Source organism: Cherax quadricarinatus, chromosome 12 (assembly GCF_038502225.1).
Source record: "Cherax quadricarinatus isolate ZL_2023a chromosome 12, ASM3850222v1, whole genome shotgun sequence".
Taxonomy (NCBI): Eukaryota; Metazoa; Arthropoda; class Malacostraca; order Decapoda; family Parastacidae; genus Cherax; species Cherax quadricarinatus.
The window spans coordinates 44,642,683-44,669,468 of record NC_091303.1 but is presented as its reverse complement, the minus strand read 5'-3'; the positions used below and the strand labels follow the sequence as shown (position 1 = coordinate 44,669,468).

At 38.7% G+C, this 26,786-nt stretch overlaps 1 protein-coding gene across 4 annotated transcripts in view; it reads right to left on the bottom strand.

Moving 5' to 3' along the window:
- The window catches only part of LOC128686671 (unconventional myosin-IXb), an 857,686-nt gene that overhangs the window by 130,069 nt on the left and 700,831 nt on the right, over positions 1-26,786 (bottom strand). For all 4 annotated transcript variants that reach the window (XR_011391908.1, XM_070084324.1, XM_070084325.1 and 1 more), the window contains one exon: positions 12,791-12,908. Coding sequence is in view for 3 of the 4 variants with exons in the window: in XM_070084324.1 (XP_069940425.1) it covers positions 12,791-12,908 (118 nt within the window). In the remaining variant the exon portion in view is untranslated. The remainder of the gene's footprint in view (positions 1-12,790; positions 12,909-26,786) is intronic.

Below are 26,786 nucleotides of genomic sequence, written 5' to 3'. Positions count from 1 at the left end.
CAACAGTAATATAAGAGGGGCCTAGAGACGTGACTAATGAACAGAGGATATGTTATTTTAGTGCGAAGAATGTCTACATTGTTTATTCTGGACCCTATTTTGAAATTGGCATTTTTTAATTTGCGTGAAATTGGCCAAATTGCCAATTTCTGACCACTTTATTGGGTAGTTCAAATTGGTAAATGGGTGGTTTCTTGTACTTAACGGATAAAAAAAATAGAGTTCTAAAGAAATAGCTATGAGTTTGGTCAACTAGAACAACGGAATTGGCCAAAAACAGGGCTCAAATTCAGCGAAATCGCCGATGCGTGTATGTTGCCAAGACTGCTAACTTCGTGGGAGTGTAATTCTGTGAATTTTCGACCAAATTTCGTACTTTTGGTGTCATTACCATCGAGAAAAGATTCTCTATCATTTCATAATAAAAAACAACTTTTTCTTCCCAAAAATTTTGCAACATAGAATGAGTTTCAGAAAGGGGCTTGCGACAGTCAAAGGGTTAACTATACCTGTGAGATAGAGACAGAGATAGATACAGATGGAGAGATGGCAAAAGTCAATCAGCCAGCCAGCCACCTACCCAACCAGCCAGCCAGCCTGCTGAATACATATTACACATATTCCAGAATCATTTCTCTTTACTTAGGGCATGGATTATAGGATATTCTGGCAAGATGACACTACCAGTGGTATCAAAGGTGAAAGGATGTGGCACAAATGTTGCACATGGATTATTATCCAAGTTTTTTATATTTCCTCGACCACTTGTGACCATATCCATCTCAAAGCCAATAAACCCAGGGTCAACATCACTTTCCTCTTAACAGGGGAGTGCTAATACAACATGACATCAGTGAATCCCTGGTGTTTGCCACATTGTTTGCTCTAGCTGGCGCTCAGTTGAACTGGTGCTCCCACAAGGTCCTAAGTGGTCCCAGATTTTTTTAATATTGCGCACACTGAGTGTTAAGACCTATTCTATACTGACAAGGCATCTCAGGCCAATCGTGCAAAATTTGGAAGCAGGAAAAATAAAATGGTGATCTACATTTAGAGCATTAACAGTAACAATGTAGATCTACATTTGGACAGTTTAAGGGTTAATATTCAAAGAATTATTTTTCTTTGCTCTCCTATCAATATTTAGCTTTAATATACTTTATGTGGCATGTGTGTGTGTGCACAGACACATACTGCTTACCATTCTCCATTCCATTAACATTTCAGGGTCCATCCCGTAGATCTATGGCTTTACGTTCAGGGTCTAAACCGTAGATCTAAGCCATGAGCTCACCTCACTCTTGAAGAACTGTGAGTGGTAAATTTGGGCCTAGATATGAGAGAATACATCTATGTGGTATGAGTGCACCACATAAAACAAATCCTGCAGCACACTGTGTATAATGAAAGAAAAAACTGAGACCGTGATTTTTGATTAAAACAGTGACTTTGCAGTGTTTTTTCGTATGTTTTTTATATTTGTATTTGAGATTTCTTGGTCTCATTTGATGGAATGGAAGACATATTACAGAAATAGAGATGATTTTGATTGGTTTTAGCAATGCAAATGGCTTGAAACTGAGCTCAAAGTAGCGGAAATGTTAAATTTTTGCCGATGTTCAAGAGCATACAAACGACCTCACACATCTAATACATGCCAGCTGGTGGGTCTAATATACATTCACAAATGTGGTGATGATTTTTTTTTTTTTTTTCAACAAGCTGGCCGTCTCCCACCAAACCACCTCAACAACCCCTCTTCTGCCCTCTGACTAATACGTTTATTAACTCCACACCTTTTCCTAATTTCCACACTCCGAATTTTCTGCATAATATTTACACCACACATTGCCCTTAGACAGGACATCTCCACTGCCTTCAACCGTCTCCTCACTGCTGCATTTACCACCCAAGCTTCACACCCATATAAGAGTGTTAGTACTACTATACTTTCATACATTCCCTTCTTTGCCTCCATAGATAACGTTTTTTGACTCCACATATACCTCAATGCACCACTCACCATTTTTCCCTCATCAATTCTATGATTAACCTCATCCTTCATAAATCCATCCGCCGACACGTCAACTCCCAAGTATCTGAAAACATTTACTTCTTCCATACTCCTCCTCCCCAATTTGATATCCAATTTTTCTTTATCTAAATCATTTGATACCCTCATCACCTTACTCTTTTCTATGTTCACTTTCAACTTTCTACCTTTACACACATTCCCAAACTCATCCACTAACCTTTGCAATTTTTCTTTAGAATCTCCCATAAGCACAGTATCATCAGCAAAAAGTAACTGTGTCAATTCCAATTTTGAATTTGATTCCCCATAATTTAATCCCACCCCTCTCCCGAACACCCTAGCATTTACTTCTTTTACAACCCCATCTATAAATATATTAAACAACCATGGTGACATTACACATCCCTGTCTAAGACCTACTTTTACCGGGAAGTAGTCTCCCTCTCTTCTACACACCCTAACCTGAGCTTCACTATCCTCATAAAAACTCTTTACAGCATTTAGTAACTTACCACCTATTCCATGTACTTGCAACATCTGCCACATTGCTCCCCTATCCACTCTATCATATGCCTTTTCTAAATTCATAAATGCAATAAAAACTTCCCTACCTTTATCTAAATACTGTTTACATATATGCTTCAATGTAAACACTTGATCTACACATCCCCTACCCACTCTGAAACCTCCTTGCTCATCTGCAATCCTACATTCTGTCTTACCTCTAATTCTTTCAATTATAACCCTACCATACACTTTTCCTGGTATACTCAGTAAACTTATTCCTCTATAATTTTTACAATCTCTTTTGTCCCCTTTCCCTTTATATAAAGGGACTACACATGCTCTCTGCCAATCCCTAGGTACCTTCCCCTCTTTCATACATTTATTAAACAAAAGTACCAACCACTCCAACACTATATCCCCCCCTGCTTTTAACATTTCTGTCATGATCCCATCAGTTCCAGCTGCTTTACCCCATTTCATTCTACGTAATGCCTCACGTACCTCCCCCACACTTACATTCTGCTCTTCTTCACTCCTAAAAGATGGTATACCTCCCTGACCAGTGCATGAAATTACCACCTCCCTTTCTTCCTCAACATTTAAAAGTTCCTCAAAATATTCTCGCCATCTACCTAATACCTCCCTCTCCCCATCTACTAACTCCCCTACTCTGTTCTTAACTGACAAACCCATACTTTCCCTAGGCTTTCTTAACTTGTTTAACTCACTCCAAAATATTTTCTTATTTTCATTAAAATTTCTTGACAGTGCCTCCCCCACTCTATCATCTGCTCTCCTTTTGCACTATCTCACCACTCTCTTCACCTTTCTTTTACTGTCCATATACTCTGCTTTTCTTATAACACTTCTGCTTTGTTAAAACCTCTCATAAGCTAACTTTTTCTCTTTTATCACACCCTTTACTTCATCATTCCACCAATCACTCCTCTTTCCACCTGCCCCCACCCTCCTATAACCACAAACTTCTGCCCCACATTCTAATACTGCATTTTTAAAACTATTCCAACCCTCTTCAACCCCCCCACTACTCATCTTTGCACTAGCCCACCTTTCTGCTAACAGTCGCTTATATCTCCCCCGAACTTCCTCCTCCCTTAGTTTATACACTTTCACCTCCCTCTTACTTGTTGTTGCCACCTTCCTCTTTTCCCATCTACCTCTTACTCTAACTGTAGCTACAGCTAAATAATGATCCGATATATCAGTTGCCCCTCTATAAACATGTACATCCTGGAGCCTAACCATCAACCTTTTATCCACCAATACATAATCTAACAAACTACTTTCATTACGTGCTACATCATACCTTGTATATTTATTTATCCTCTTTTTCATAAAATATGTATTACTTATTACCATATTTATACAATTATTTATACAATTATTACAATATTGCATAACAGTAAATCTTCTATTTTTTGGTGTGAATAAAAATTAATTATGTGAATAAAAAATCAAAATGGAATTCATTTGTAAAGCCTCAAAAAGTAACTAATGAACAGAAGAAATGTTAGTCTAGTGCCAGGAATACCTACATTGTTTATTCTGGACCCTATTTTGAAATTGGAATATTTTGAACTTTGTGTTAAATTGGCTAAATTACCAATTTCCGATCACTTTATTTTGTAGTTGAAACAGTTGACTTGGCAATTTCTTGTGCTCAATCGATAGAATAGAAGTAATACTAATGAAATAGCTAAGAATTTGGTAAACTGGAATAATGTAATTGGCCTAAAATGGGAGTCAAAATCGCTGACACATCAAAATTCGCGAGAGCATAATTTCGTCAATTTTCCATCAAATTTCATACTTTTTGTTTTATTACCTTCAGAAAAAGATTTTCTACCATTTCATAAGAAAAAATAACAAAAATTTTTTTTTTGAAAATTCTTGGACACTGGTGCACCCTTTGAAATTTGGCCTCTGGACCCCGAAAGGGTTAAACTTATTTTGACTTTACTTCTCTTCCAACAAAACATTTTGTTTCAAAAACTTTTAACTGATTACTTCCAAACTCCCCATGAACTTTTTCTAACCCTCTAATACCTACCTCTTTGTTTGTCATAATTTCTTAAACTTATCTTTATCTTATCTCCATCTTAACTTTTAATATACACTTTCAAAAAAAAAAAAAAAAAAAATCAACATTTACAGAGCTCAAATCATAATTATACAGTGGACCCTCAGTTATCGGCAGTAATCTGTTCCAAAAGGTCGGCCAAAAACTGAGATGACATTTGCCATAAGAATTAATGTAAATCCAATTAATCTGTTGCAGACACCCAAAAATATTAACATAAAACACATATTTTAAAGGTTAACTTAAGTTTTACATACAGAAAACAATGAGAAATAAATATAAAGCACAAATATTAATGATAAATGAACATTACATACCTTTATTGAAGACTCTTGTTGGTGTACTGAAGAAGGCAGGAGGGGAGAGGGAGGTGGGAATCCCCAACTCCCTCTTCCCTCTGTGTAGTGTACCCTCCTAGGCTACACTACACAGCCATATTATTACCATGTTCCCTGAGTTTAATCGTTTCTAACGACTACCTTTAGATGTCATCATAAAGAAAGGGAGAAGTAATGAATAATTCATGCTAAGAATTGTAAACAAACACGTTTATATGCTATATACTATGTAACGTGTTTCTTGTATAATTTTGAAGAAAATATCATAGATGGATTAATGAAAATGTCTATATTAACCTAAAATAAGACAATGTCCCCAAGAGTGATTATTGTTAAACATACATCGCATATAAACATTGCATGTTTTTATATACAGTGGACCCTCAACCAACGGCATTAATCCGTTCCAGAGAGCTAGCCGTTAGTCGAATTAATTTTCCCCATAAGAAATAATAGAAATCCAATAAATCCGTTTCAGACAGACAAAAGTATTAACAAAAAATATTTTTTTTAAAGATTAAATATAAATATACATACAGAAAACAATGACAAATAAATATAAAGCACTAATAAAATGGATAAATGAACATTTAACATCACACTTACCTTTACTGACTTATCTTTATTGACTCGACTTGTTGGTGTATGACAGACACGTAGGAGGCAAGAGGAAGACAAGTTTATTAAGCTTCAATATGATGCTAATATCATCTCTACGGCTTATTTATCTATCACAATTCATCTATTATGACATTATAAACAATATTAACAACACAGAAACATGATATATACTCTAGAATGAACAAAATATGTCATAATGTATGAGAGGAGTAAATGGAATAAGTGTTATTGTTGGGTTTAAGGGCCGCCACTGAGAGAAGCCGTGTTGGTGGCGGTGGAGGCTTCTGCCACCAACACCATCACACTTAAACAATGTATGTAATTTATAAATAAGAAATATTTACATTTTAATTTATAAATAAGAAATATTTACATTCTAATTTATAAATAAATAAATAAGTTTATTCAGGTATACACAAATACAGTTGCATATTTGTAAAGTACCTAGGATAACCCCAAAAAAGTCAGAGTGACTTATGAATTTCCATTGGGGACTTTTGATATTTACACTTAATATATTTACTTTTATGCTTACACTTTTATATTTGCACTTACCTTGGAGGAGATGTTAGTTAAATTAATTAGTTTGATGGAGGAGATGCCGGCAGAGGTTTAGGGTAGTGGAAGATAGCAGGCCGGCGTATGTTCAGCGGATGTACACACATCCAACAACTTTGGAGAGCTGGTTTTGTGTCGTTTTTCTATCGCTTACTCACTTAACTTACTTGCTACACTGTTAATTCTACACTTTATTGCTGGCTGGCACTATAGCCTTTATCGATACCTGCTGCTTTAGTATCGTACATATCGTAGAATAAATGAATCACTGCAGAGGGCACATTCTCCCCTCTCTCTTCCTCCTCCACTTTGGTACTTTGCTATGAGTTTTTTCTTGAATTTTATTGTGTTTCTTTCCTTCTTTATCACAGCGCTGGCACTAGAAACTTTCTTTGGGCCCATGTTGGCTTATTTAGCAGTTACAAGCACTAAAAACACTGGAATAATACAAAATATATCGCAGGTACACTTGGAATCGACCGAAACCGCTTGTAAACGCTGGCACACTGGCTGTTTACCTGGAGTTTACCTGGAGAGAGTTCCGGGGGTCAACGCCCCCGCGGCCCGGTCTGTGACCAGGCTGTACATGGAGTCTTGGAGTGGCTGGGCCCGCTCAGGCCGGAGCACGGCCTGAGTGGGACGAACGCCGTTAGATGAGTTTTTCGCTGTTGGTAGAGCCATTTTTTATGCCAAAGAACACCATTAGACGAATTTGTCATTACTTGATGCCATCGTTGGGTGGGGGTCCACTGTACAGTGGACCCTCGCATAATGTTGGCATCACATAACGTTAAATCCGCATAGCGATACATTTTATCGCTAAAATTTTGCCTCGCATAGCGCTAAAAAACTCGCTCAGCGCTAAAAAACTCGCTCAACGCTATTCGTCCGAGACGCGTCTATGTGCGGCCTGAGCCAGCCTCACATGTTCCGCCGGTGGCATTGTTTACAAGCCAGCCTCAGCGGTAACATCCAAGCATACAATTGGAACATTTCGTATTATTACAGTGTTTTCGGTGATTTCACCTGCAAAATAAGTGACCATGGGCCCCAAGAAAGCTTCTAGTGCCAACCCTACAGGAATAAGGGTGAGAATTACTATAGAGATGAAGAAAGAGATCATTGCTAAGTACGAAAGTGGAGTACGTGTCTCCAAGCTGGCCAGGTTGTATAGTAAACCCCCAATCAACCATCGCTACTATTGTGTCCAAGAAAACGGCAATCAAGGAAGCTGTTCTTGCCAAAGGTGCAACTGTGTTTTCGAAACAGAGATCGCAAATGATAGAAGATGTTGAGAGACTCTTATTGGTGTGGATAAACGAAAAACAGATAGCAGGAGATAGCATCTCTCAAGCGATCATATGTGAAAAGGCTAGGAAGTTGCATGAGGATTTAATTAGAAAAATTCCTGCAACTAGTGATGTTGTGAGTGAATTTAAGGCCAGCAAAGGTTGGTTTGAGAGATTTAAGAAGCGTAGTGGCATACAGTGTGATAAGGCATGGTGAGGCTGCCAGTTCGGACCACAAAGCAGCTGAAAAATATGTGCAGGAATTCAAGGAATACATAGACAGTGAAGGACTGAAACCTGAACAAGTGTTTAATTGTGATGAAACAGGCCTGTTTTGGAAGAAAATGCCAAGCAGGACCTACATTACTCAGGAGGAAAAGGCACTCCCAGGACATAAGCCTATGAAAGACAGGCTTACTCTGTTAATGTGTGCCAATGCTAGTGGTGACTGCAAAGCGAAGCCTTTATTAGTGTATCACTCTGAAACTCCCAGAGCGTTCAGGCAAAAGAATATCCTCAAGGCTAATTTGTGTGTGCTGTGGAGGGCAAACAGTAAGGCATGGGTCACTAGGGACTTTTTCTATGACTGGTTACACCAAGCATTTGCCCCCAATGTGAAAAATTACCTAACTGAAAAGAAATTAGACCTTAAGTGCTTCCTGGTGTTAGACAATGCCCCTGGTCATCCTACAGACTTGGCAGAGCGACTTTGTGGGGACATGAGCTTCATTAAGGTCAAGTTTTTGCCTCCTAATACCACTCCTCTCCTGCAGTCCATGGACCAGCAGGTTATTGCAAACTTCAAAAAACTGTACACAAAAGCTCTGTTTGAAAGGTGCTTTGTAGTGACCTCCGAAACTCAATTGTCTCTAAGAAAGTTTTGGAGAGATCACTTTAATATCCTCAATTGTGTAAACCTTATAGGTAAGGCTTGGGAGGGAGTGACTAAGAGGGCCTTGAACTCTGCTTGGAAGAAACTGTGGCCAGAATGTGTAGACAAAAGGGATTTTGAAGGATTTGAGGCTAACCCTGAGAGGCGTATGCCAGTTGAGGAATCAACTGTGGCATTGGGGAAGTCCTTGGGGTCGGAGGTTAGTGGGGAGGATGTGGAAGAGTTGGTGGAGGAGGACAATGAAGAACTAACCACTGATGAGCTGCTAGATCATCTTCAGCAGCAGGAGGGCAGACCTGAGGAAACTGCTTCGGAGGAGGGGAGAGAGAAATTGAAGAAGTTGCCTATTTCAAAGATTAAGGAAATCTGTGCAATGTGGCTTAAAGTGCAAACCTTTATGGATGAAAATCACCCTCAGACAGCTGTTGCAAGCCATGTTGGCAACCTGTACACTGACAGTGTTGTGAACCACTTTAGGAAAGTCATAAAGGAACGAGAGGTACAGGCCTCTATGGACAGACATGTTGTGAGACAGAAGCCCAGTGACTCTGAAGCTGGTCCTAGTGGCATTAAAAGAAGAAGGGAAGTAACCCTGGAAAAGGACTTGACGCCTCAAGTCCTAATGGAAGGGGATTCCCCTTCTAAACACTAAGACCATCAACACTCTCCCCTCCCATCAATCATCACCAGATCTTCAATAAAGGTAAGTGTCATGTAACTGTGCATGTCTTCTTCAGTTTGTGTGTATTAAAATTAATATTTCATGTGGTAAAAATTTGTTTTTTTCATACTTTTGGGTGTCAGGAACGGATTAATTTGATTTCCATCATTTCTTATGGGGAAAATTAATTCACATAACGATAATTTCGCCTAACATTGAGCTCAGGAACGGATTAATAGCGTTATGCGAGGGTCCACTGTACTATGTAACATCTTTCTTATATAATTTTGAAGAAATTATCATAAGATGGATTAATGAAAATGTCTATATTATATTAACCTAAAATAAGACATTTAATACGCTCAAGTGATTTATTACGCGTCCAATACGGCCATTCTCCAAAATAATGGCTGATAACCAAGATATAATTTCGGCCAAAAAAGCGGGCAAAAACCGAATTGGCCGATAACCAAGGGTCCACTGTATTCTTTTTGGAAAAGTTTGTCATACAGTAGACTGTTATATTACATGGATTTATTTGCCACGTTTTGGTTATTGCACTACTGAAAAACTGCAGTACAATTTTATGCAACATTTCATAAAATTAACTTTACACGGTTCCGTTTGTGGGTGTGGAAAAAATTTCCCCAGCTCAAGCTACCGCCTTATTGTGGTTCAGCAGGGGAGACCTCCCGCCGTCCTGTCACTACCATTCCAGCCTTCATGAATACTTGTTCAATTCCATTCTGTCTTAGGAACTAGATGTGTTTGTGAATTGTGTTTTGATCTTTTAATTACCATATCTTGTATTTCCCAAGCAATCATGGCTCCCAGTAGGCACACCAGTGTTGCTGAATGTGGCAAGAAAAGGTATAAGCGTTTAAGTCTTAGAGTTAACGAAGAAAATAGAGATACATGTGTATTAGACAAGAGATAGCCTGTGCCTGTATTGAAGCGTCATCACAGTTGTGTGATGAATAACTGACTTACTGACTGACTTGACTGATTTGCTGACTGTCTGACTTTTTCACTGAAGAGGATCTTGAAATGGTGTCTAGAGCAGCTGATGTCTTACCTTCAGTTGTATAATGTACTGTGGGGTAAAATAGAACAGAAATCCATTACAGAATTTAGGCACACTCCAGTACAACCATCGACTTCAGTACCAGAACCTCTACCATCCACCTCAGCCCAGTAGGACCACAGCATAACTCTCCACTCTCTTCACAATCATCCACAAACACCAGCACCCACAATTTAAGGCAAGAAATACTATTATTTCTGTTGCATTTGTAGTCTTAAGCAGTAAAAACAACATAATACATCACAACATTGAACAACAATTAAATATTCACTATTATTTTTGTAAGATCTGGAGGTCTAAAAAAAAGTTGTTTGGATTTTTTGGGGCTCCCAGGAACGTAACCCTATTTTTCCCATAAGTTCTTCAGTTTATCTAACACGGAATTACCTAACACGGTGTTTTCAGGAGCGTAACTACCATGTAATATAACAGTCTCCTATATATGTGAATGATACAAAAGTTCAAAAAATTTAATTTGTACCTTTAATTTCAACTTGAGTAATATTTACTAATATATTACATATTATTATTAACCCTTTCAGGGTCAAGACCCCCAATCTGAAACTTGTCCACAGGGTCCAAGAATTTAAAAAAAAAAAATTTTTTTTTTATTATTTCTTATGAAACGGTAGAGAATCTTTTTTTGAAGATAATAAAATAAAAAGTACAAAATTTGATGGAAAACTGATGAAATTATGCTCTTGCAAATTCTGCTGCGTCAGTGATATTTATGCATCGCCGATTTTGCCCAATTTGACTCCCGTCTTAGGCCAATTATATTATTCCAGTTAACCAAATTCTTAGCTATTTCACTAGTATTACTTCAATTTTATTGATTGAGCAGAAGAAATTGCCCATTCAACTATTTCAACTATCCAATAAAGTGATCAAAAATTGGTAATTTGGGCAATTTCACACAAAATTCAAAATATTCCGGTTTTAAAATTGGGTCCAGGATAAACAACGCAGCCATTCCTGGCACTAAAGTAACATTTCCTCTGTTTATTAGTTATGTTTCCAGGCTTTACAAATTCCATTATTTTTTATTAACATAATGAATATTTATTCACACCAAAAAACAGAAGATTTACTGTTATGCAATATTGTAATAATTGTATAAAAAATTATCAGCGCATTCATAAACACACATTAGACCCACCAGCTGCCATGTACTGGATGTGTGACATCATTTATTTACTCATGAACATTGGCAAAAATCGAACATTTCCGCTAATTAGAGCTAAGTTTCAAGCCATTTTCAGTAAAAAACAATGAAAATCATCTCTATTTCAGCAATATATCTTCCATTCTATCAAATGAGATGAAGAAAGAGCGAATATAACTGTAAAAAACATACAAGTTTACAATGCAAAGTTGCTGTTTTAACCCTTTCACTATTGGTGCTGTGTAGATATGTCTTACGAGCCAGTGTTGGTGACATATTAATACCCCAAATTCTAGCGGCTTCAAATGTAGCAGGAGAAAGCTGGTAGATTTACATGTGAGAGAATGGGTGTGTGTGGTCAGTATGCAGAGTATAAAAAAAAATCCTGCAGCACGCAGGATTCAAATGCCGACTTTGAGGTGTATTTTCATATGGTATATATGGATGTATTCTCGTTTTCTTGGTCTCATTTAATAGAATGGAAGATATTTTGCAGAAATAGAGATGATTTTGATTGGTTTCACAATGAAAAGTACCTTGAAATTGAGCTCAAAGTAGTGGAAATGTTCATTTTTTGCCAATGTTCAAGAGTAAACAAATGACATCAACATCCAGTATGTGTCCAACTGGCCAGTCTAATATGCAGTCACAAATGGGTTGACATTATTTATACAATTATTACAATAATGCAGTAGTCTGCATAACAGAAAATCTTCCATTTTTTGTGTGAATAAAAATTCAAAATAGAAAGCAAGAGTAATACAAGAGGGACCTGGAGATGTTACTAATGAACAGAGAAAATGTTATTTTAGTGCCAGGAATGTCTGCAATGTTTATTCTGGACCCTATTTAGAAATTGGCTTTTGAAATTTGTCTGAAATTGGCCAAATTGCCAATTTCTGACCACTTTATTTGGTAGTTGAAATCGGCAAATGGGTGGTTTCTTGTACTTAATCGATAGAGCAAATGGCATTCTAAAGAAATAACTATGAGTTTGGTCGACTGTAACAATGGAATTGGCCAAAAATAGGGCTCAAAGTGGGTGAAATTGCCAATGTGTATATATCGCTGAGACCACTAACTTCGAGAGAGCATAATTCCCTAAGTTTTCGATCAAATTTCGTACTTTTGGTGTCATTACCATCACAAAAAGATTATCATTTCATAAGAAAATTTTTTTTTTCTTAATTCTTCGACACTGAGAGTGAGTTCAGGATCAGGGGTCTCGACAGTGAAAGGGTTAATCCAAAATTACGGTGGCAGTTTTTTCTCATTATGCAATGTGTGCTGCAGGATTTGTTTTATATAGTGCACACTTACCATACAGATGCATTCTCTCATATCTAGGCTCAAATTTATTGCTCACAACTTATATGAGTGAGCTGAGCTCATGGCAAAGTACTATGGCTTGGACCCTGACTTCAAAGCCGTAGAACTACAAGACGGACCATCAGAGGGTTAAGTCAAAGATATTAGATGTGCAATAAAATAGCAAATGTTGAATTCAAATAAAAGGCTAAAAGTTAATGATATATATACTTTGGCAGGTGTAGGCCTTCATGGAAAGCCAGAGGAAAGAGTTGCACACTTCACACTGGGTAGGAATGTTCACCATGATGGAGGAAAAGATGTGACCCCCATATACTAATTCCTCAACCTGAAACAAATAACAATTCACAAAAGCATTTCTTGTAAAATGTACAAAGATCAAACTTCTAAGAAAAATCTTGTTATTGTTAGTTTGCAATGATAGTGGGGAAGTTATATTACAATATTCTCATAAACACACACTCTTCCTCTCAGTCTTCTCTCTCATTCTCTGATTATACAAAAGAAGACAATTAGGAAATTAAATCAGAATTTTGTTTAAACAAAAACAAGACACTATGAACATAACATGACACAATCTGACTTTTTTTATTTTTTTGAACACAGCGGCTATCTCCCAGTGAGGTAGGGTGACCCAAAAAAGAAACCCTTTTGCCATCATTCATTTTATCACTGTCTTGCCAGAGGTGCACATATTATAGTTCAGATGTCTCTCCTAAGAGCAAATATCCCCATCCCTCATTCAGAGTACAGGCACTGTGCTTCTGATCTTCAGGACTCAAGTCTGGCTAACCGGTTTCCCTGAATCCCCTCACAAAATGTTACCTTGCTCACACTCCAACAGCTCGTTAAGTCCCAAAAACCATTTGCCCCCACTCACTCCTAACACACACACGCATGCCTGTTGGATGTCCAAGCCCCTTGCACATAAAACCTCCTTTAACCCCTCCTTCCAACCTTTCCTAGCATGAAAAATATTTTCCTCTTAATACTTTAGGTTCGAGCCAATGAACTCCAACATGGAAGACATGAGTGTAGAATATTTATTTCACATGTTTAACTTTTTGCCTCATTTAACTCTTACTCTGTTGAGAGATTAAATATTTTAAAATAGAAATAGTGAAGGTGGGAGGCAGTACCCTAGGTAGTAGGTTGGCAGACAGCAACTGCCCAGGGAGGTACTACCGTCCTGTCAAGTGAGTGTAAAACAGAAACCTGTAAACCATACCCCCGGCCGGGATTGAACCCGCGGTCATAGAGTCTCAAAACTCCAGCCCGTCGCGTTAGCCACTAGACCAGCTAGCCACAATAAGATTCATCCAACTAGGTATATTTCTACACCTAGTTGGATGAATCTTATTGTGGCTAGCTGGTCTAGTGGCTAACGCGACGGGCTGGAGTTTTGAGACTCTATGACCGCGGGTTCAATCCCGGCCGGGGGTATGGTTTATTTGCAATCGTGTCATTACGATTTCTTAAGTCAGAAACCTGTATTTGTTTTACATGATGTTAAGATTGCTAGTATCTTCATTCTGTCTCATAAACATGCAAGGTTTCACATATGTCTTGCTACTTCTACTTACACTTAGGTCACACTACACATGCATTTTTTTTTTTTTAACAAACCGGCCGTATCTCACCAAGGCAGGGTGGCCCAAAAAGAAAAACGAAAGTTTCTCTTTTTAAATTTAGTAATTTATACAGGATAAGGGGTTACTAGGCCCTTGCTCCCGGCATTTTAGTTGTCTCTTACAACACACATGGCTTACGGAGGAAGAATTCTGATCCACTTCCCCATGGACATAAGAGGAAATAAACAAGAACAAGAACTAGAAAGAGAATAGAAGAAAACCCAGAGGGGTGTGTATATATATGCTTGGTTAGGTACTACCGTCCTGCCAAGTGAATGTAAAACAAAAGCCTGTAATTGTTTTACATGATGGTAGGATTGCTGGTGTCTATTGTCTGTCTCATAAATATGCAAGATTACAGGTATGTCTTGCTACTTCTACTTACACTTAGGTCACACTATACACACATGTACAAGCATATATATACACACCCTTCTGGGTTTTCTGCCATTTTCTTTCTAGTTCTTGTTCTTGTTTATTTCCTCTTATCTCCTTGGGGAAGTGGAACAGAATTCTTCCTCCGTAATCCATGCGTGTTGTAAGAGACAACTAAAATGCCAGGGGCAAGGGGCTAGTAACCCCTTCTCCTGTATATATTACTAAATGTAAAAGGAGAAACTTTCGTTTTTCCTTTTGGGCCACCCTGCCTCGGTGGGATACGGCCGGTGTGTTGAAAGAAAGAAGACATGTATGTGTAGTGTGACCTAAGTGTAAGTAGAAGTAGCAAGACATACCTGAAATCTTGCATGTGTATGAGACAGAAAAAAGACACCAGCAATCCTACCATCATGTAAAACAATTACAGGTTTCCATTGTACACTCGCTTGGCAGGACAGTGTAAAACGGAAACCTGTAATTGATTTACATGATGGTAGGATTGCTGGTGTCTTTTTGCTGTCTCATAAACATGCAAGGTTTCACATGTCTTGCTACTTCTACTTACACTTAGGTCACACTACACATACATGTACAAACATATACATATATATACACAACCCTCTGACTTTTCTTCTATTTTCTTATTAGTTCTTGTTTATTTCCTCTTATGTCAATGGGGAAGTGGATCAGAATTCTTCCTCTGTAAGCCATGCATGTCATAAGAGGTGACTAAAATACCAGGAGCAAGGGGCTAGTAACCCCTTCTCCTGAATATATTACTAAATTTAATAGGAGAAACTTTTGGTTTTCTTCTTGGGCCACTCTGCCTCGGTGGGATGTGGCTGGTTTGTTGAAAGAAGGGAAGCAGTAGATTGATTCACATACATTTCCTTCCTCTTAGTGAATGCTCAGCTATGTAAAGTGTATCCAGATATTTATCACAGACATCACCTCATCTGTTGCATCACAATTTCCCCATTATCCTCTCAAAAATCATTTCATACAGTAACTGATTTACAATGAAATTAATTCAAATACATTCAAAATATTTACTTTAAAAAATACCTTAGAAGCCTAGTTTTGAAATGTCCATCAAGACTTACTTGCAAAACAGTTTACGAGAAAAAACTATCTTGAATATAATGAACATGACAACAAAATCTAGGTTAAACTACTGATTATTATTATTATTATATTTTTTAACACGCCATCTGTTTCCCACCAAGGCAGGGTGACCCAAACATAAAGAAAAAGAAATTTAATCATTGTTCAGCACTTTCACCATCATTTATACATAATCATACCATAACCTTATAAGCCATATAAGTCTTCCACAGTGTGTGAAAGATCCAGAGCTAATGATTTCCATCCCCATATGACTTGTTCTGCATTAAGATTTTTTTTTCTTTAACACACTGGCCATCTCCTACCTATGCAAGTGACCCCCCCAAAAAAGAAAAACTTTCACCAACATTCACACTATCAGCGTGCAGATACGACAGTTTAGATATCATTCTAAACAGCAAATATCACAAGCCCTTTTTTTAGAGTGCAGTCATTGCACTTTCCACCTTCAGGACTCAAGTCCAGCTAACAGGTTTCCCTGAATCCCTTCACAGAATATTACCCTGCTCACACTCCAACAGCTCATCAACTCCCAAAAACCATGCATCTCCATTCACTCCTATCAAACACGTTCACACATGCCTGCTGTATGTTCAAGCCCCTTGCATACAAAACGTCTTTTAGCCCCTTCCTTCCATCCTTTCCTAGGATGACCCCCTACGCCTCCTTACCTTCACTACAAATTTATACACCCTCCAAGTCATCCTATTTTGCTCCATCTTCTCTAAATGACCCACAGGGGTACTACCGTCCTGCAAAGTGAGTGTGAAACTAAAGTCTGTAATTGCTTTACATGATGGTTGGATTGCTGGTGTCTTTTGTCTTGCTACTTCTACTTACACTTAGGTCACACTACACATACATGTACATGTTTATTTATACGCACTCATCTGAGTTTTCTTTGATTATTTCTTAATAGTTCTTGGTCTTATTACTTTTCCTTTTATATCCATGAGGAAGTGGAATAAGAATCTTTCCTCCGTAAGCCATGCGTGTTGCAAAAGTCAACTAAAATGCCAGGAACAATGGGCTAGTAACCCCTTTTCCTGTAATAATTACTAAAAAGAATAAGAAGAAGAAAATTGTCAAAGTGGGAAGTCCAAATGTACGTGGATGTTGTGCAAATGATAAGAAAGAGATGATTGTGGATGTTATGAATGAGAAGAAGCTGGATGTCCTGCCTTTAAGTGAAACAAAGCTGAAGGGGATGGGAGAGTTTCAGTGGAGAGGAATAAATGGGATTAGGACAGGGGTTTCAAACGAAGTGAGAGCTAAAGAAGGAGTAGCAATAATGTTGAAGGATAAGCTATGGCAGGAAAAGAGGGACTATAAATGTATTAATTCAAGGATTATGTGGAGTAAAATAAAGGTTGGAAGTGAAAAGTAGGTTATAGTAAGCGTATATGCACCTGGAGAAAAGAGAAGTGTAGAGGAGAGAGAGAGATTTTGGGAAATGTTGAGTGAATGCGTGGGGAGTTTTGAATCAAGTGTGAGAGTAATGGTGGTTGGGGATTTCAATGCTAAAGTGGGCAAAAATGTTGTGGAGGGAGTAGTAGGGAAATTTGGGGTGCCAGGGGTAAATGAAAATGGGGAGCCTTTAATTGAGCTATGTGTAGAAAGAGGTTTGGTAATAAGTAATACATATTTTAAGAAAAAAGAGGATAAATAAATATACAAGGCATGATGTAGCACGTAATGGAAGTAGTTAGTTAGATTATGTATTGGTGGATAAAAGGTTGATGGGTAGGCTCCAGGATGTACACATTTATAGAGGGGCAACTGATATATCGGATCATTATTTAGTTGTAGCTACAGTTAGAGTAAGAGGTAGATGGGAAAAGAGGAAAATGGCAACAACAAGCAAGAGGGAGGCGAAAGTGTATAAACTAAGGGAGGAGGAAGTTCGGGTGAGATATAAGCAACTATTGGCAAAAAGGTTGACTGGTGTAAGTATGAGTAGTGGGGGGGTTGAAGAGGGTTGGAATAGTTTTAAAAATGCAGTATTAGAATGTGGGGCAGAAGTTTGTGGTTATAGGAAGGTGGGTGCAGGAGGAAAGAGGAGTGATTGGTGGAATGATGAAGTAAAGAGTGTGATAAAAGAGAAAAAGTTAGCTTATGAGAGGTTTTTACAAAGCATAAGTGTTATAAGAAGAGTAGAGTATATGGAGAGCAAAAGAAAGGTGAAGAGAGTGGTGAGAGAGTGCAAAAGGAGAGCAGATGATAGAGTGGGAGAGGCACTGACAAGAAATTTTAATGAAAATAAGGAAAAATTTTGGAGTGAGTAAAACAAGTTAAGAAAGCCTAGAGAACGAATGGATTTGTCAGTTAAAAACATAGTAGGGGAGTTAGTAGATGGGGAGATGGAGGTTTTGGATAGATGGCGAGAATATTTTGAGGAACTTTTAAATGTCGATAAAGAAAGGGAAGCAGTAATTTCATGCACTGGCCAGGGAGGTATACCTTCTTTCAGGAGTTAAGAAGAACAGGATGTGAGTGTGGGAGAGGTGCATGAGGCATTACGTAGAATGAAATGGGGTAAAGCAGCTGGAACTGACGAGATCATGACAGAAATGTTAAAAGCAGGGGGGGATATAGTGTTGGAGTGGTTGGTACTTTTGTTTAATAAATGTATGAAAGAGGGGAATGTACCTAGGGATTGGAAGAGAGCATGTATAGTCCCTTTATATAAAGGGAAGGGGGACAAAAGAGATTGTAAAAATTATAGAGGAATAAGTTTACTGAGTATACCAGGAAAAGTGTATGGTAGGGTTATAATTGAAAGAATTAGAGGCAAGACAGAATGTAGGATTGCGGATGAGCAAGGAGGTTTCAGAGTGGGTAGGGGATGTATAGATCAAGTGTTTACATTGAAGCATATATGTGAACAGTATTTAGATAAGGGTAGCGAAGTTTTTATTGCATTTATGGATTTAGAAAAGGCATATGATAGAGTGGATAGAGGAGCAATGTGGCAGATGTTGCAAGTCGTATATGGAATAGGTGGTAAGTTACTAAATGCTGTAAAGAGTTTTTATGAGGATAGTGAGGCTCAGGTTAGGGTGTGTAGAAGAGAGGGAGACTACTTCCCAGTAAAAGTAGGTCTTAGACAGGGATGTGTAATGTCGCCATGGTTGTTTAATACATTTATAGATGGGGTTGTAAAAGAAGTAAAAGCTAGGGTGTTCAGGAGAGGGGTGGGAATAAATTATGGGGAATTAAATACAAAATGGGAATTGACACAGTTGCTTTTTGCTGATGATACTGTGCTTATGGGAGATTCTAAAGAAAAATTGCAAAGGTTAGTGGATGAGTTTGGGAAAGTGTGTAAAGGTAGAAAGTTGAAAGTGAACATAGAAAAGAGTAAGGTGATGAGGGTATCAAATGATTTAGATAAAGAAAAATTGGATATCAAATTGGGGAGGAGGAGTATGGAAGAAGTGAATGTTTTCAGATACTTGGGAGTTGACGTGTTGGTGGATGGATTTATGAAGGATGAGGTTAATCATAGAACTGATGAGGGAAAAAAGGCGAGTGGTGTGTTGAGGTATATGTGGAGACAAAAAACGTTATCTATGGAGGCAAAGAAGGGAATGTATGAAAGTATAGTAGTACCAACACTCTTATATGGGTGTGAAGCTTGGGTTGTAAATGCAGCAGCGAAGAGGCAGTTGGAGGCAGGGGAGATGTCCTGTCTATGGGCAATGTGTGGTGTAAATATTATGCAGAAAATTCGGAGTGTGGAAATTAGAAGGTGTGGAGTTAATAAAAGTATTAGTCAGAGGGCTGAAGAGGGGTTGTTGAGGTGGTTTGGTCATTTAGAGAGAATGGATCAAAGTAGAATGACATGGAGAGCGTATAAATCTGTAGGGGAAGGAAGGCTGGGTAAGGGTCGTCCTTGAAAAGGTTGGAAGGAAGGGGTAAGGGAGGTTTTGTGGGAGAGGGGCTTGGACTTCCAGCAGGCGTGCATGAGCGTGTTCGATAGGAGTGAATGGAGACGAATGGTATTTGGGACCTGACGACCTGTTGGAGTGTGAGCAGGGTAATATTTAGTGAAGGGATTCAGGGAAACCAGTTATTTTTATATAGGCTGACTTGAGTCCTGGAAATGGGAAGTACAATGCCTGCACTCTAAAGGAGGGGTTCGGGATATTAGCAGTTTGGAGGGATGTGCTGTGTATCTTTATACGTATATGCTTCTAAACTGTTGTATTTTGAGCACCTCTGCAAAAACAGTGATTATGTGTGAGTGAGGTGAAAGTGTTGAATGATGATGAAAGTATTTTTTTTTCGGGAGATTTTCTTTCTTTTTGGGTCACCCTGTCTCGGTGGGAGACGGCCGACTTGTTAAAAAAAAAAAAAAATTATCTGGATAGCATTTACGCCACACACACTGCCCTTAGACATGACATCTCCACTGCCTCCAGCCTCCTCCTCGCTGCAACATTGACAACCAATGCTTCACACTCATATAAGTGTGTTGGTACCACTATACTCTCTTACGTTACCTTTTTTGCCTCCATGGATAACATTCTTTGTCTCCACAGATACCCCAAGCACCACCCACCTTTTTTCCTTCATCAATTCTATTGTTCACCTCGCCCTTCATAAACCTATCTGCCGACAAGTATACTCCCAAGTATCCGAGCACATTTACTTCTTCCATACTCCCTCCCTCCATTCTCATATCCAATCTTTCCTTATCTAACTCATTTGTTACCCTCATCACCTTAAACTTATTAATGTTCACTTTCAGCTTCCTTTACACACTCTCCTAAACTTGTCCACTAACCACTGCAACTTCCTTTCAGAATCACCCAAAGTACAGTATCATCAGCAAAAAGTAACTGTGTCAACTCCTATTTTGTAGTTGATTCTGCATGATTTAACTCACCCCTTTGCCCAGCACTCTAGCATTTACTTTTTTTACAGCTCCCTCTGTAAATACGTTAAACTATGGTGACATTACACACCCCTAAGGCCTATTTTTACTGGAAAGTAATCTTCCTCTCTCCTACACACCCTAACCTGAGCCCCACTATCCACATAAAAACTCTTTACAGCATTTAGTAACTTACTATCTATTTCATACACTTGCAACACTTGCCACATTGCTTCCCCATCCATCCTATGTCTCTTCTAAATCTATAAAAGCAACGAAAACTTCCCTAAGTTTCTCTAAATATTGTTCAGATATATGCTTCAATGTAAACACTTAGTTTACACATACCCTATTCATTCTCAAGCCTTCCTGTTCATCTGTGATTCTATTCTGTCTTACCTTTAATTCTTTCAATAATAACCCTATCATACACTTTACCTGGTATATTCAGTAGGCTTACTTCCCTATAATTTTTACACTCTCTTTTGTCCCCCTTCACTTTATATAAAGGAACTATGCATGCTCTCTTCCAATAGCTAGGTGCCTTCCCCTCTTTCATACATTTATTGAACAAAAGTACCAACTACTCTAAAACTATATCCCCACCTGCTTTTAACATTTCTGTCATGATCTCATTAGTTCCATCTGCTTTACCCCCTTTCATTCTACGTAATGCCTCACACACCTCCCCACACTCAAATCCAGCTCTTCTTTACTCCTAAAAGATGTTATACCTTCCTAGCCAATGCATGAAATTACTGCTTCCTTCTCTTCATCAACATTTAACAGTTCCTCAAAATATTCCCACCATCTTCCCAATACCATCAACTCCCCATCTACTAACTCCCCTATTTTTTTTTTAACTGTCAAAACTAGTTGTTCCCTAGAATTTCCTAACCTATTTATCTCCAAAACTTTTTTCATATTCTCAGAATAATTTGTTGACAGCACCTCACCCACTCTATCATTTGCTCTCCTTTTGCATCCCCTTGCCACTCTCTTCACCTCTCTTTTACTCAACATATACTTCACCCTTCTTATATCACTTCTGCTTTGCAAAAACCTCTTATAAGTGAACTTTTGTGTTGAATGATGATTAAAGTATTCTCTTTTTGGGGATTTTCTTTTTTTTTGGGTCACCCTGCCTCGGTGGGAGACAGCCGACTTGTTAAAAAAAAAAAAAAAAGTGAACTTTTCTTCCATATCACACCCTTTACCTCATCATTCCACCAATCACTCCTCTTTCCTCCCACACTCACCCTCCTATATCCACAGACTTTTGCCCCACATTCTAACACTCTACAGTAGGGCCCCACTTATATGGCAGGTTAAGCTCCAGGCTACTGCCACACAGCAGACGACGCTAAAAAAGCAGAACACCATTTTTTCCACCTATAAATGCATATAAATGCCATATAACAAGTTTACACTAACATATAATAAGTTAGCAATAGAACTAGGCATTAAAACAATAAAAAGTAAATGACACATACAGTACACTCATTATTTACCTCAAAATATTTGTAGTCTTAATGTAGGGCAAAAGGTGAGTAGTATTTATTTTAAGAAGTCAGGTGTGGGTAGGTATGGTAGTCCTCCTGGCCACCCCACCCACACATAATATACATGTACTATGACGCTTAAAGCGCCCTAGAGTGATAAAATGCATATACAATACACTCATTACTTACCTTAAAATATTTGTAGTCTTAATGGTCCTAATGTAGGGTGAGAGGTGAAAAGCATTTATTTGAAGAAAGTCGTGTGGGAGGCAGGGTAGCCTGCTTGGCCATCCCACCCACTATGTAAACAAATGGACGAAGCGTCTGGCTATGGTTCATACACGTTCATACAAACACCTTGCATTGTGTATAAGTTGTCTCCACAGTGGTACAATAGAATAAATAAAGACCAACACTTCCATTCTCATGTAACATCATTTTTAGAAGGAATGATGCTCTGACAAGTCAGTACAAAATAAATAAACAGCAACACTCTCATTCTCATGCAACACATCATTTTTAGAGTGAATGATGATATTATTATTATTATAATCATAACAAAAAAGAAGTGCTAAACCCACAAGGGTCATGAATAGCTATAGACAGAGTGAAGGCATACGAAAGGAACATTTTTCTACAGTTAAGTAACTGGTGTTTAACTTGAGAAAACGAAATTCTTCCGATACTTACAAACTGCTTGGTAAATAAATCTCATATTTATGCCAATTTTTATACTGTGGGTGTATGTATCATGTTTACAGAATGGATATAAATGCACTGGAAAACGTACAGAGGAGGATGACAAAGCTGATCTCATGTATCAGAAATCTTTCCTGAGGATAGATTGAGGGCCCTGAATCTGCACTCTCTAGAATGGCATAGAATTAAGGGGGACATGATTGAGGTGTATAAATGGAAAACAGGAATAAATAAAGGGGATGTAAATAGCGTGCTGAAAATATCCAGCCAAGACAGGACTCACAGCAATGGTTTCAAGTTGGAAAAGTTCAGATTCAGGAAAGACATAGGAAAGCACTGGTTTGGTGATAGAGTTGTGGATGAGTGGAGCAAACTCCTGAGTGCCATCATAGAAGCTAAGACCTTGTGTAGTTTTAAAAATAGGTTGGATAAATACATGAGTAGGTGTGGGTGGGTGCGAGTTGGACCTGACTAGCTTGTGCTACCAGGTCTGGTGCTGTTCTCCTTCCTTAAGTGGAAGTGACCTGACTAGGTGGTCATTGTCCTAAGCTAGGGGGTGGCATGGACCTACTATGCATGGGTCAGTAGGCCTGTTGCATTTCCCAAAATCTCTCTCTCTCCTCTACACTTCTCTCTTCTCCAGGTGCATATACACTTACTATAACCCACTTTTCACATCCAACCTTTATTTTACTCCACATAATCCTTGAATTAATACATCTATAGTCCCTCTTTTCCTGCCATATCTCATCCTTCAACATTATTGCTACTCCTTCTTTAGCTCTAACTCTATTTGAACCCCCTGACCTAATCCCACTTATTCGGTCATTTCGGTTTCGGGCCGAGCTTCTTGAATGGAATACGGCTGATAACCGAGGGTCCACTGTATAAAACACTTAATGTGCCCAAGAGATTATATGGTGTCAAAAGTAGAGAAATTCTTAGTGATTTTAATGTGTACCTGCATGCCAGCACAGTAAGTATATTTAGGTACAGGTACACCTAAGTATAATTATCAGAGTACAGTGGTCCCTCGCTTTTCGTAGTTCTCGGCAATCATAGATTTTGGAAATCATAGGGGTATTTTCGTATAAACATGGGCTTGCTTTTCATAGGTTGACTCGCGAGTCGTAATTCATCCGGGACGCGTACCCACGGTGTGAGCCGGGGCGGCAGCCAGTCTGGCATTGTTTACCAGTGAGCGAAGGTCCCCTCACGTGCTCCAGCGAAATATTTCATAATATTCCATTTATTTTAGTGCTTGCAAGTACTAAATAAGCTACCATGGCTCCAAAGAAAGCTCCTAGTGCCTAGCCTGTGGTAAAGAAGGTGAGAAATACGATTGAATTTAAGAAAAACATCATTGAACAATATGAAAGTGGTACAAGTGCGGCCGAACTGGCCAGGATGTATAAGAAACCCTACACAACCATATGTTCCATAGTGGCCAAGAAAAGGGAAATCAAGGACGCTGTTGTGGCAAAGGGAGTAACTATGTTGACAAAAATGAGATCACCAGTACTCGAAGAGGTTGAGAAGTTATTATTGGTGTGGATAAATGAGAAACAATTAGCAGGAGATACTCTTATGACTTCAATTATTTGTGAAAAGGCTAGGCAGTTGCACAACGATCTGGTAAAGAAATTGCCTGAAAATAGTGGTGATGTGAGTGAATTTAAGACCAGCAAAGGTTGGTTTGAGAGATTTAAGAACCATACTGGCATACACAGTGTGGTAAGGCATGGTGAGGCTGCCAGTTCGGACCACAAGGCGGCTGAAAAATATGTGCATAAATTCCAGGAGTACACAGAGGCTGAAGGACTGAAACCTGAACAAGTGTTCAAATGTGACGAAACAGGCCTCTTTTGGAAGAAAATGCCAGAGGACCTTCATTACACAGGAGGAAAAGGCAATGCCAGGACACAAGCCTATGAAAGACAGGCTGACACTAATGTTCTGTGCTAATGCTAGTGGGGATTTCAAAGTGAAGCCATTACTAGTGTACCATTCTGAAAATCCCAGAGTGTTCAGGAAAAACAATATTACGAAAAGTAAATTGTGTGTGTTTTGGAAATCTAATAGTAAGGCATGGGTCACGAGGGAAATTTTCGTCGAGTGGTTCAATGAAGTGTTTGGCCCTAATGTGAAGAATTACCTCCTGGAAAAGAAATTGGATCTCAAGTGCCTGCTAGTAATGGACAATGCACCTGCTCATCCTCCAAACTTGGATGACCTAATTTTCGAGGAGTTTGGGTTCATCACAGTAAAGTTCTTGCCCCCGAATACCACTTCTCTCCTCCAGCCCATGGACCAGCAGGTCATTGCAAACTTTAAAAAACTCTATACCAAAGCAATGTTTCACAGGTGCTTGACTGTGACCACAGACACTCACTTGACCCTAAGGGAATTTTGGAGAGAACACTTCAGCATCCTCCATTGCATAACCCTTATAGGTATAGCTTGGGAGGGAGTGACTACCAGGACTTTGAACACTGCCTGGAGAAAATTGTGGCCAGATTGTGTTGACAAGAGGTATTTTGAAGGGTTTGGGACTGACCCTGATGAGCCTATGTCTGTTGTAAAATCAATTGTGGCACTGGGGAGTTCCATGGGGTTGGATGTGAGTTTGGAGGATGTGGAAGAATTGGTGGAAGACCACAACGAAGAGCTCACCACTGAGGAGCTGCAAGAGCTTCAGCAGGAACAGCAACAGATCACAGCTCAGAATCTTGCTGCAGAGGAGGAGGAAGAGAGATGGAAGATGGTGCCTTCTTCAGAAATTAAAGAGATTTTTGTTATGTGGGGTAAGATGGAAAGATTTTTGGAGAAACATCACCCTGACAAGGTTGTTGCAAGCCATGTTGGCAACATGTACAGTGACAAAGTCTTGGCCCATTTTAGGGAAGTTTTAAAGAGACGCCAGAAACAGAGCTCTCTGGGCAGTTATTTTGTGAGACAGGACTCCAGTGACTCTCAAGGTGGTCCTAGTGGCATTAAGAAACAGAGAAGAGAAGCAACCCCAGAAAAGCAAATGGTACCTGAGGTGTTGCTGGAAGGGGATTCCCCTTCCAAACTATAAACAATCCACTCTCTCTCCTCCTCCAGTCTCCCATACACTATGAAGAATCTCCAATAAAGGTAAGTGTTATGCTCTTAATGTTTCATTCATCATTTCCCATTGTATTGTTTATGTTTATGTACTACATGTATATTTCATGTAAAAAATTTTTTTGTTTTAATATTTCTGGGTGTCAGGAACAGATTAATTGTATTTACATTATTTCTTATGGGGAAAATTGATTCTCAAATCGTAGATTTTGTTAATAGTAGCAGCTCCAGGAACGGATTAACTACGAAAAACGAGGGACCACTGTACATATAAAATATGCAATAACTTTAAAACACATAAAATTTTGGAAAACTTCCAGACATAATAGAGAGATGTACTCATGGAGAATATAAACAAACCAGGTGGGGTGCACTGTATTAGAAAGACTGCTTGCTGTATGCTAAGTTTTGGTCATAATTTGAAATCGTTGTTTTAGTGGAACACTGTAAGGTGAAGCACCATAAAGCGGGGCCCTACTGTATTTTCAAAACTATCCTACCCCTCTTCAACCCCCACACTACCTATACTTTCACCAGCTCATCTTTCTCCCAATAGTCGTTTATATGTCACCCTGACTTTCTCCTCCCTTAGTTTATAAACTTTCACCTATCTCTCTTACTTGCTGTTAACATTTTCCTCCATTTGCCCCCATCTACCTCTTACTCTAACTGTAGCTAAAACTATAATGATCTGATATATCTGTTGCCCCTCTATAAACATGTACATCCTGCAGCCTACCCATAAACCTTTTATCCACAAATATACAATCCAACAAACTACTCTCATTATGGCTGTATCATATCTCGTATACTTATTACATTTAGCATTGAATGGAAGTATGATAGTAGGGATAACTCAGTAACAGTCCCAGATTTTCGCTTAG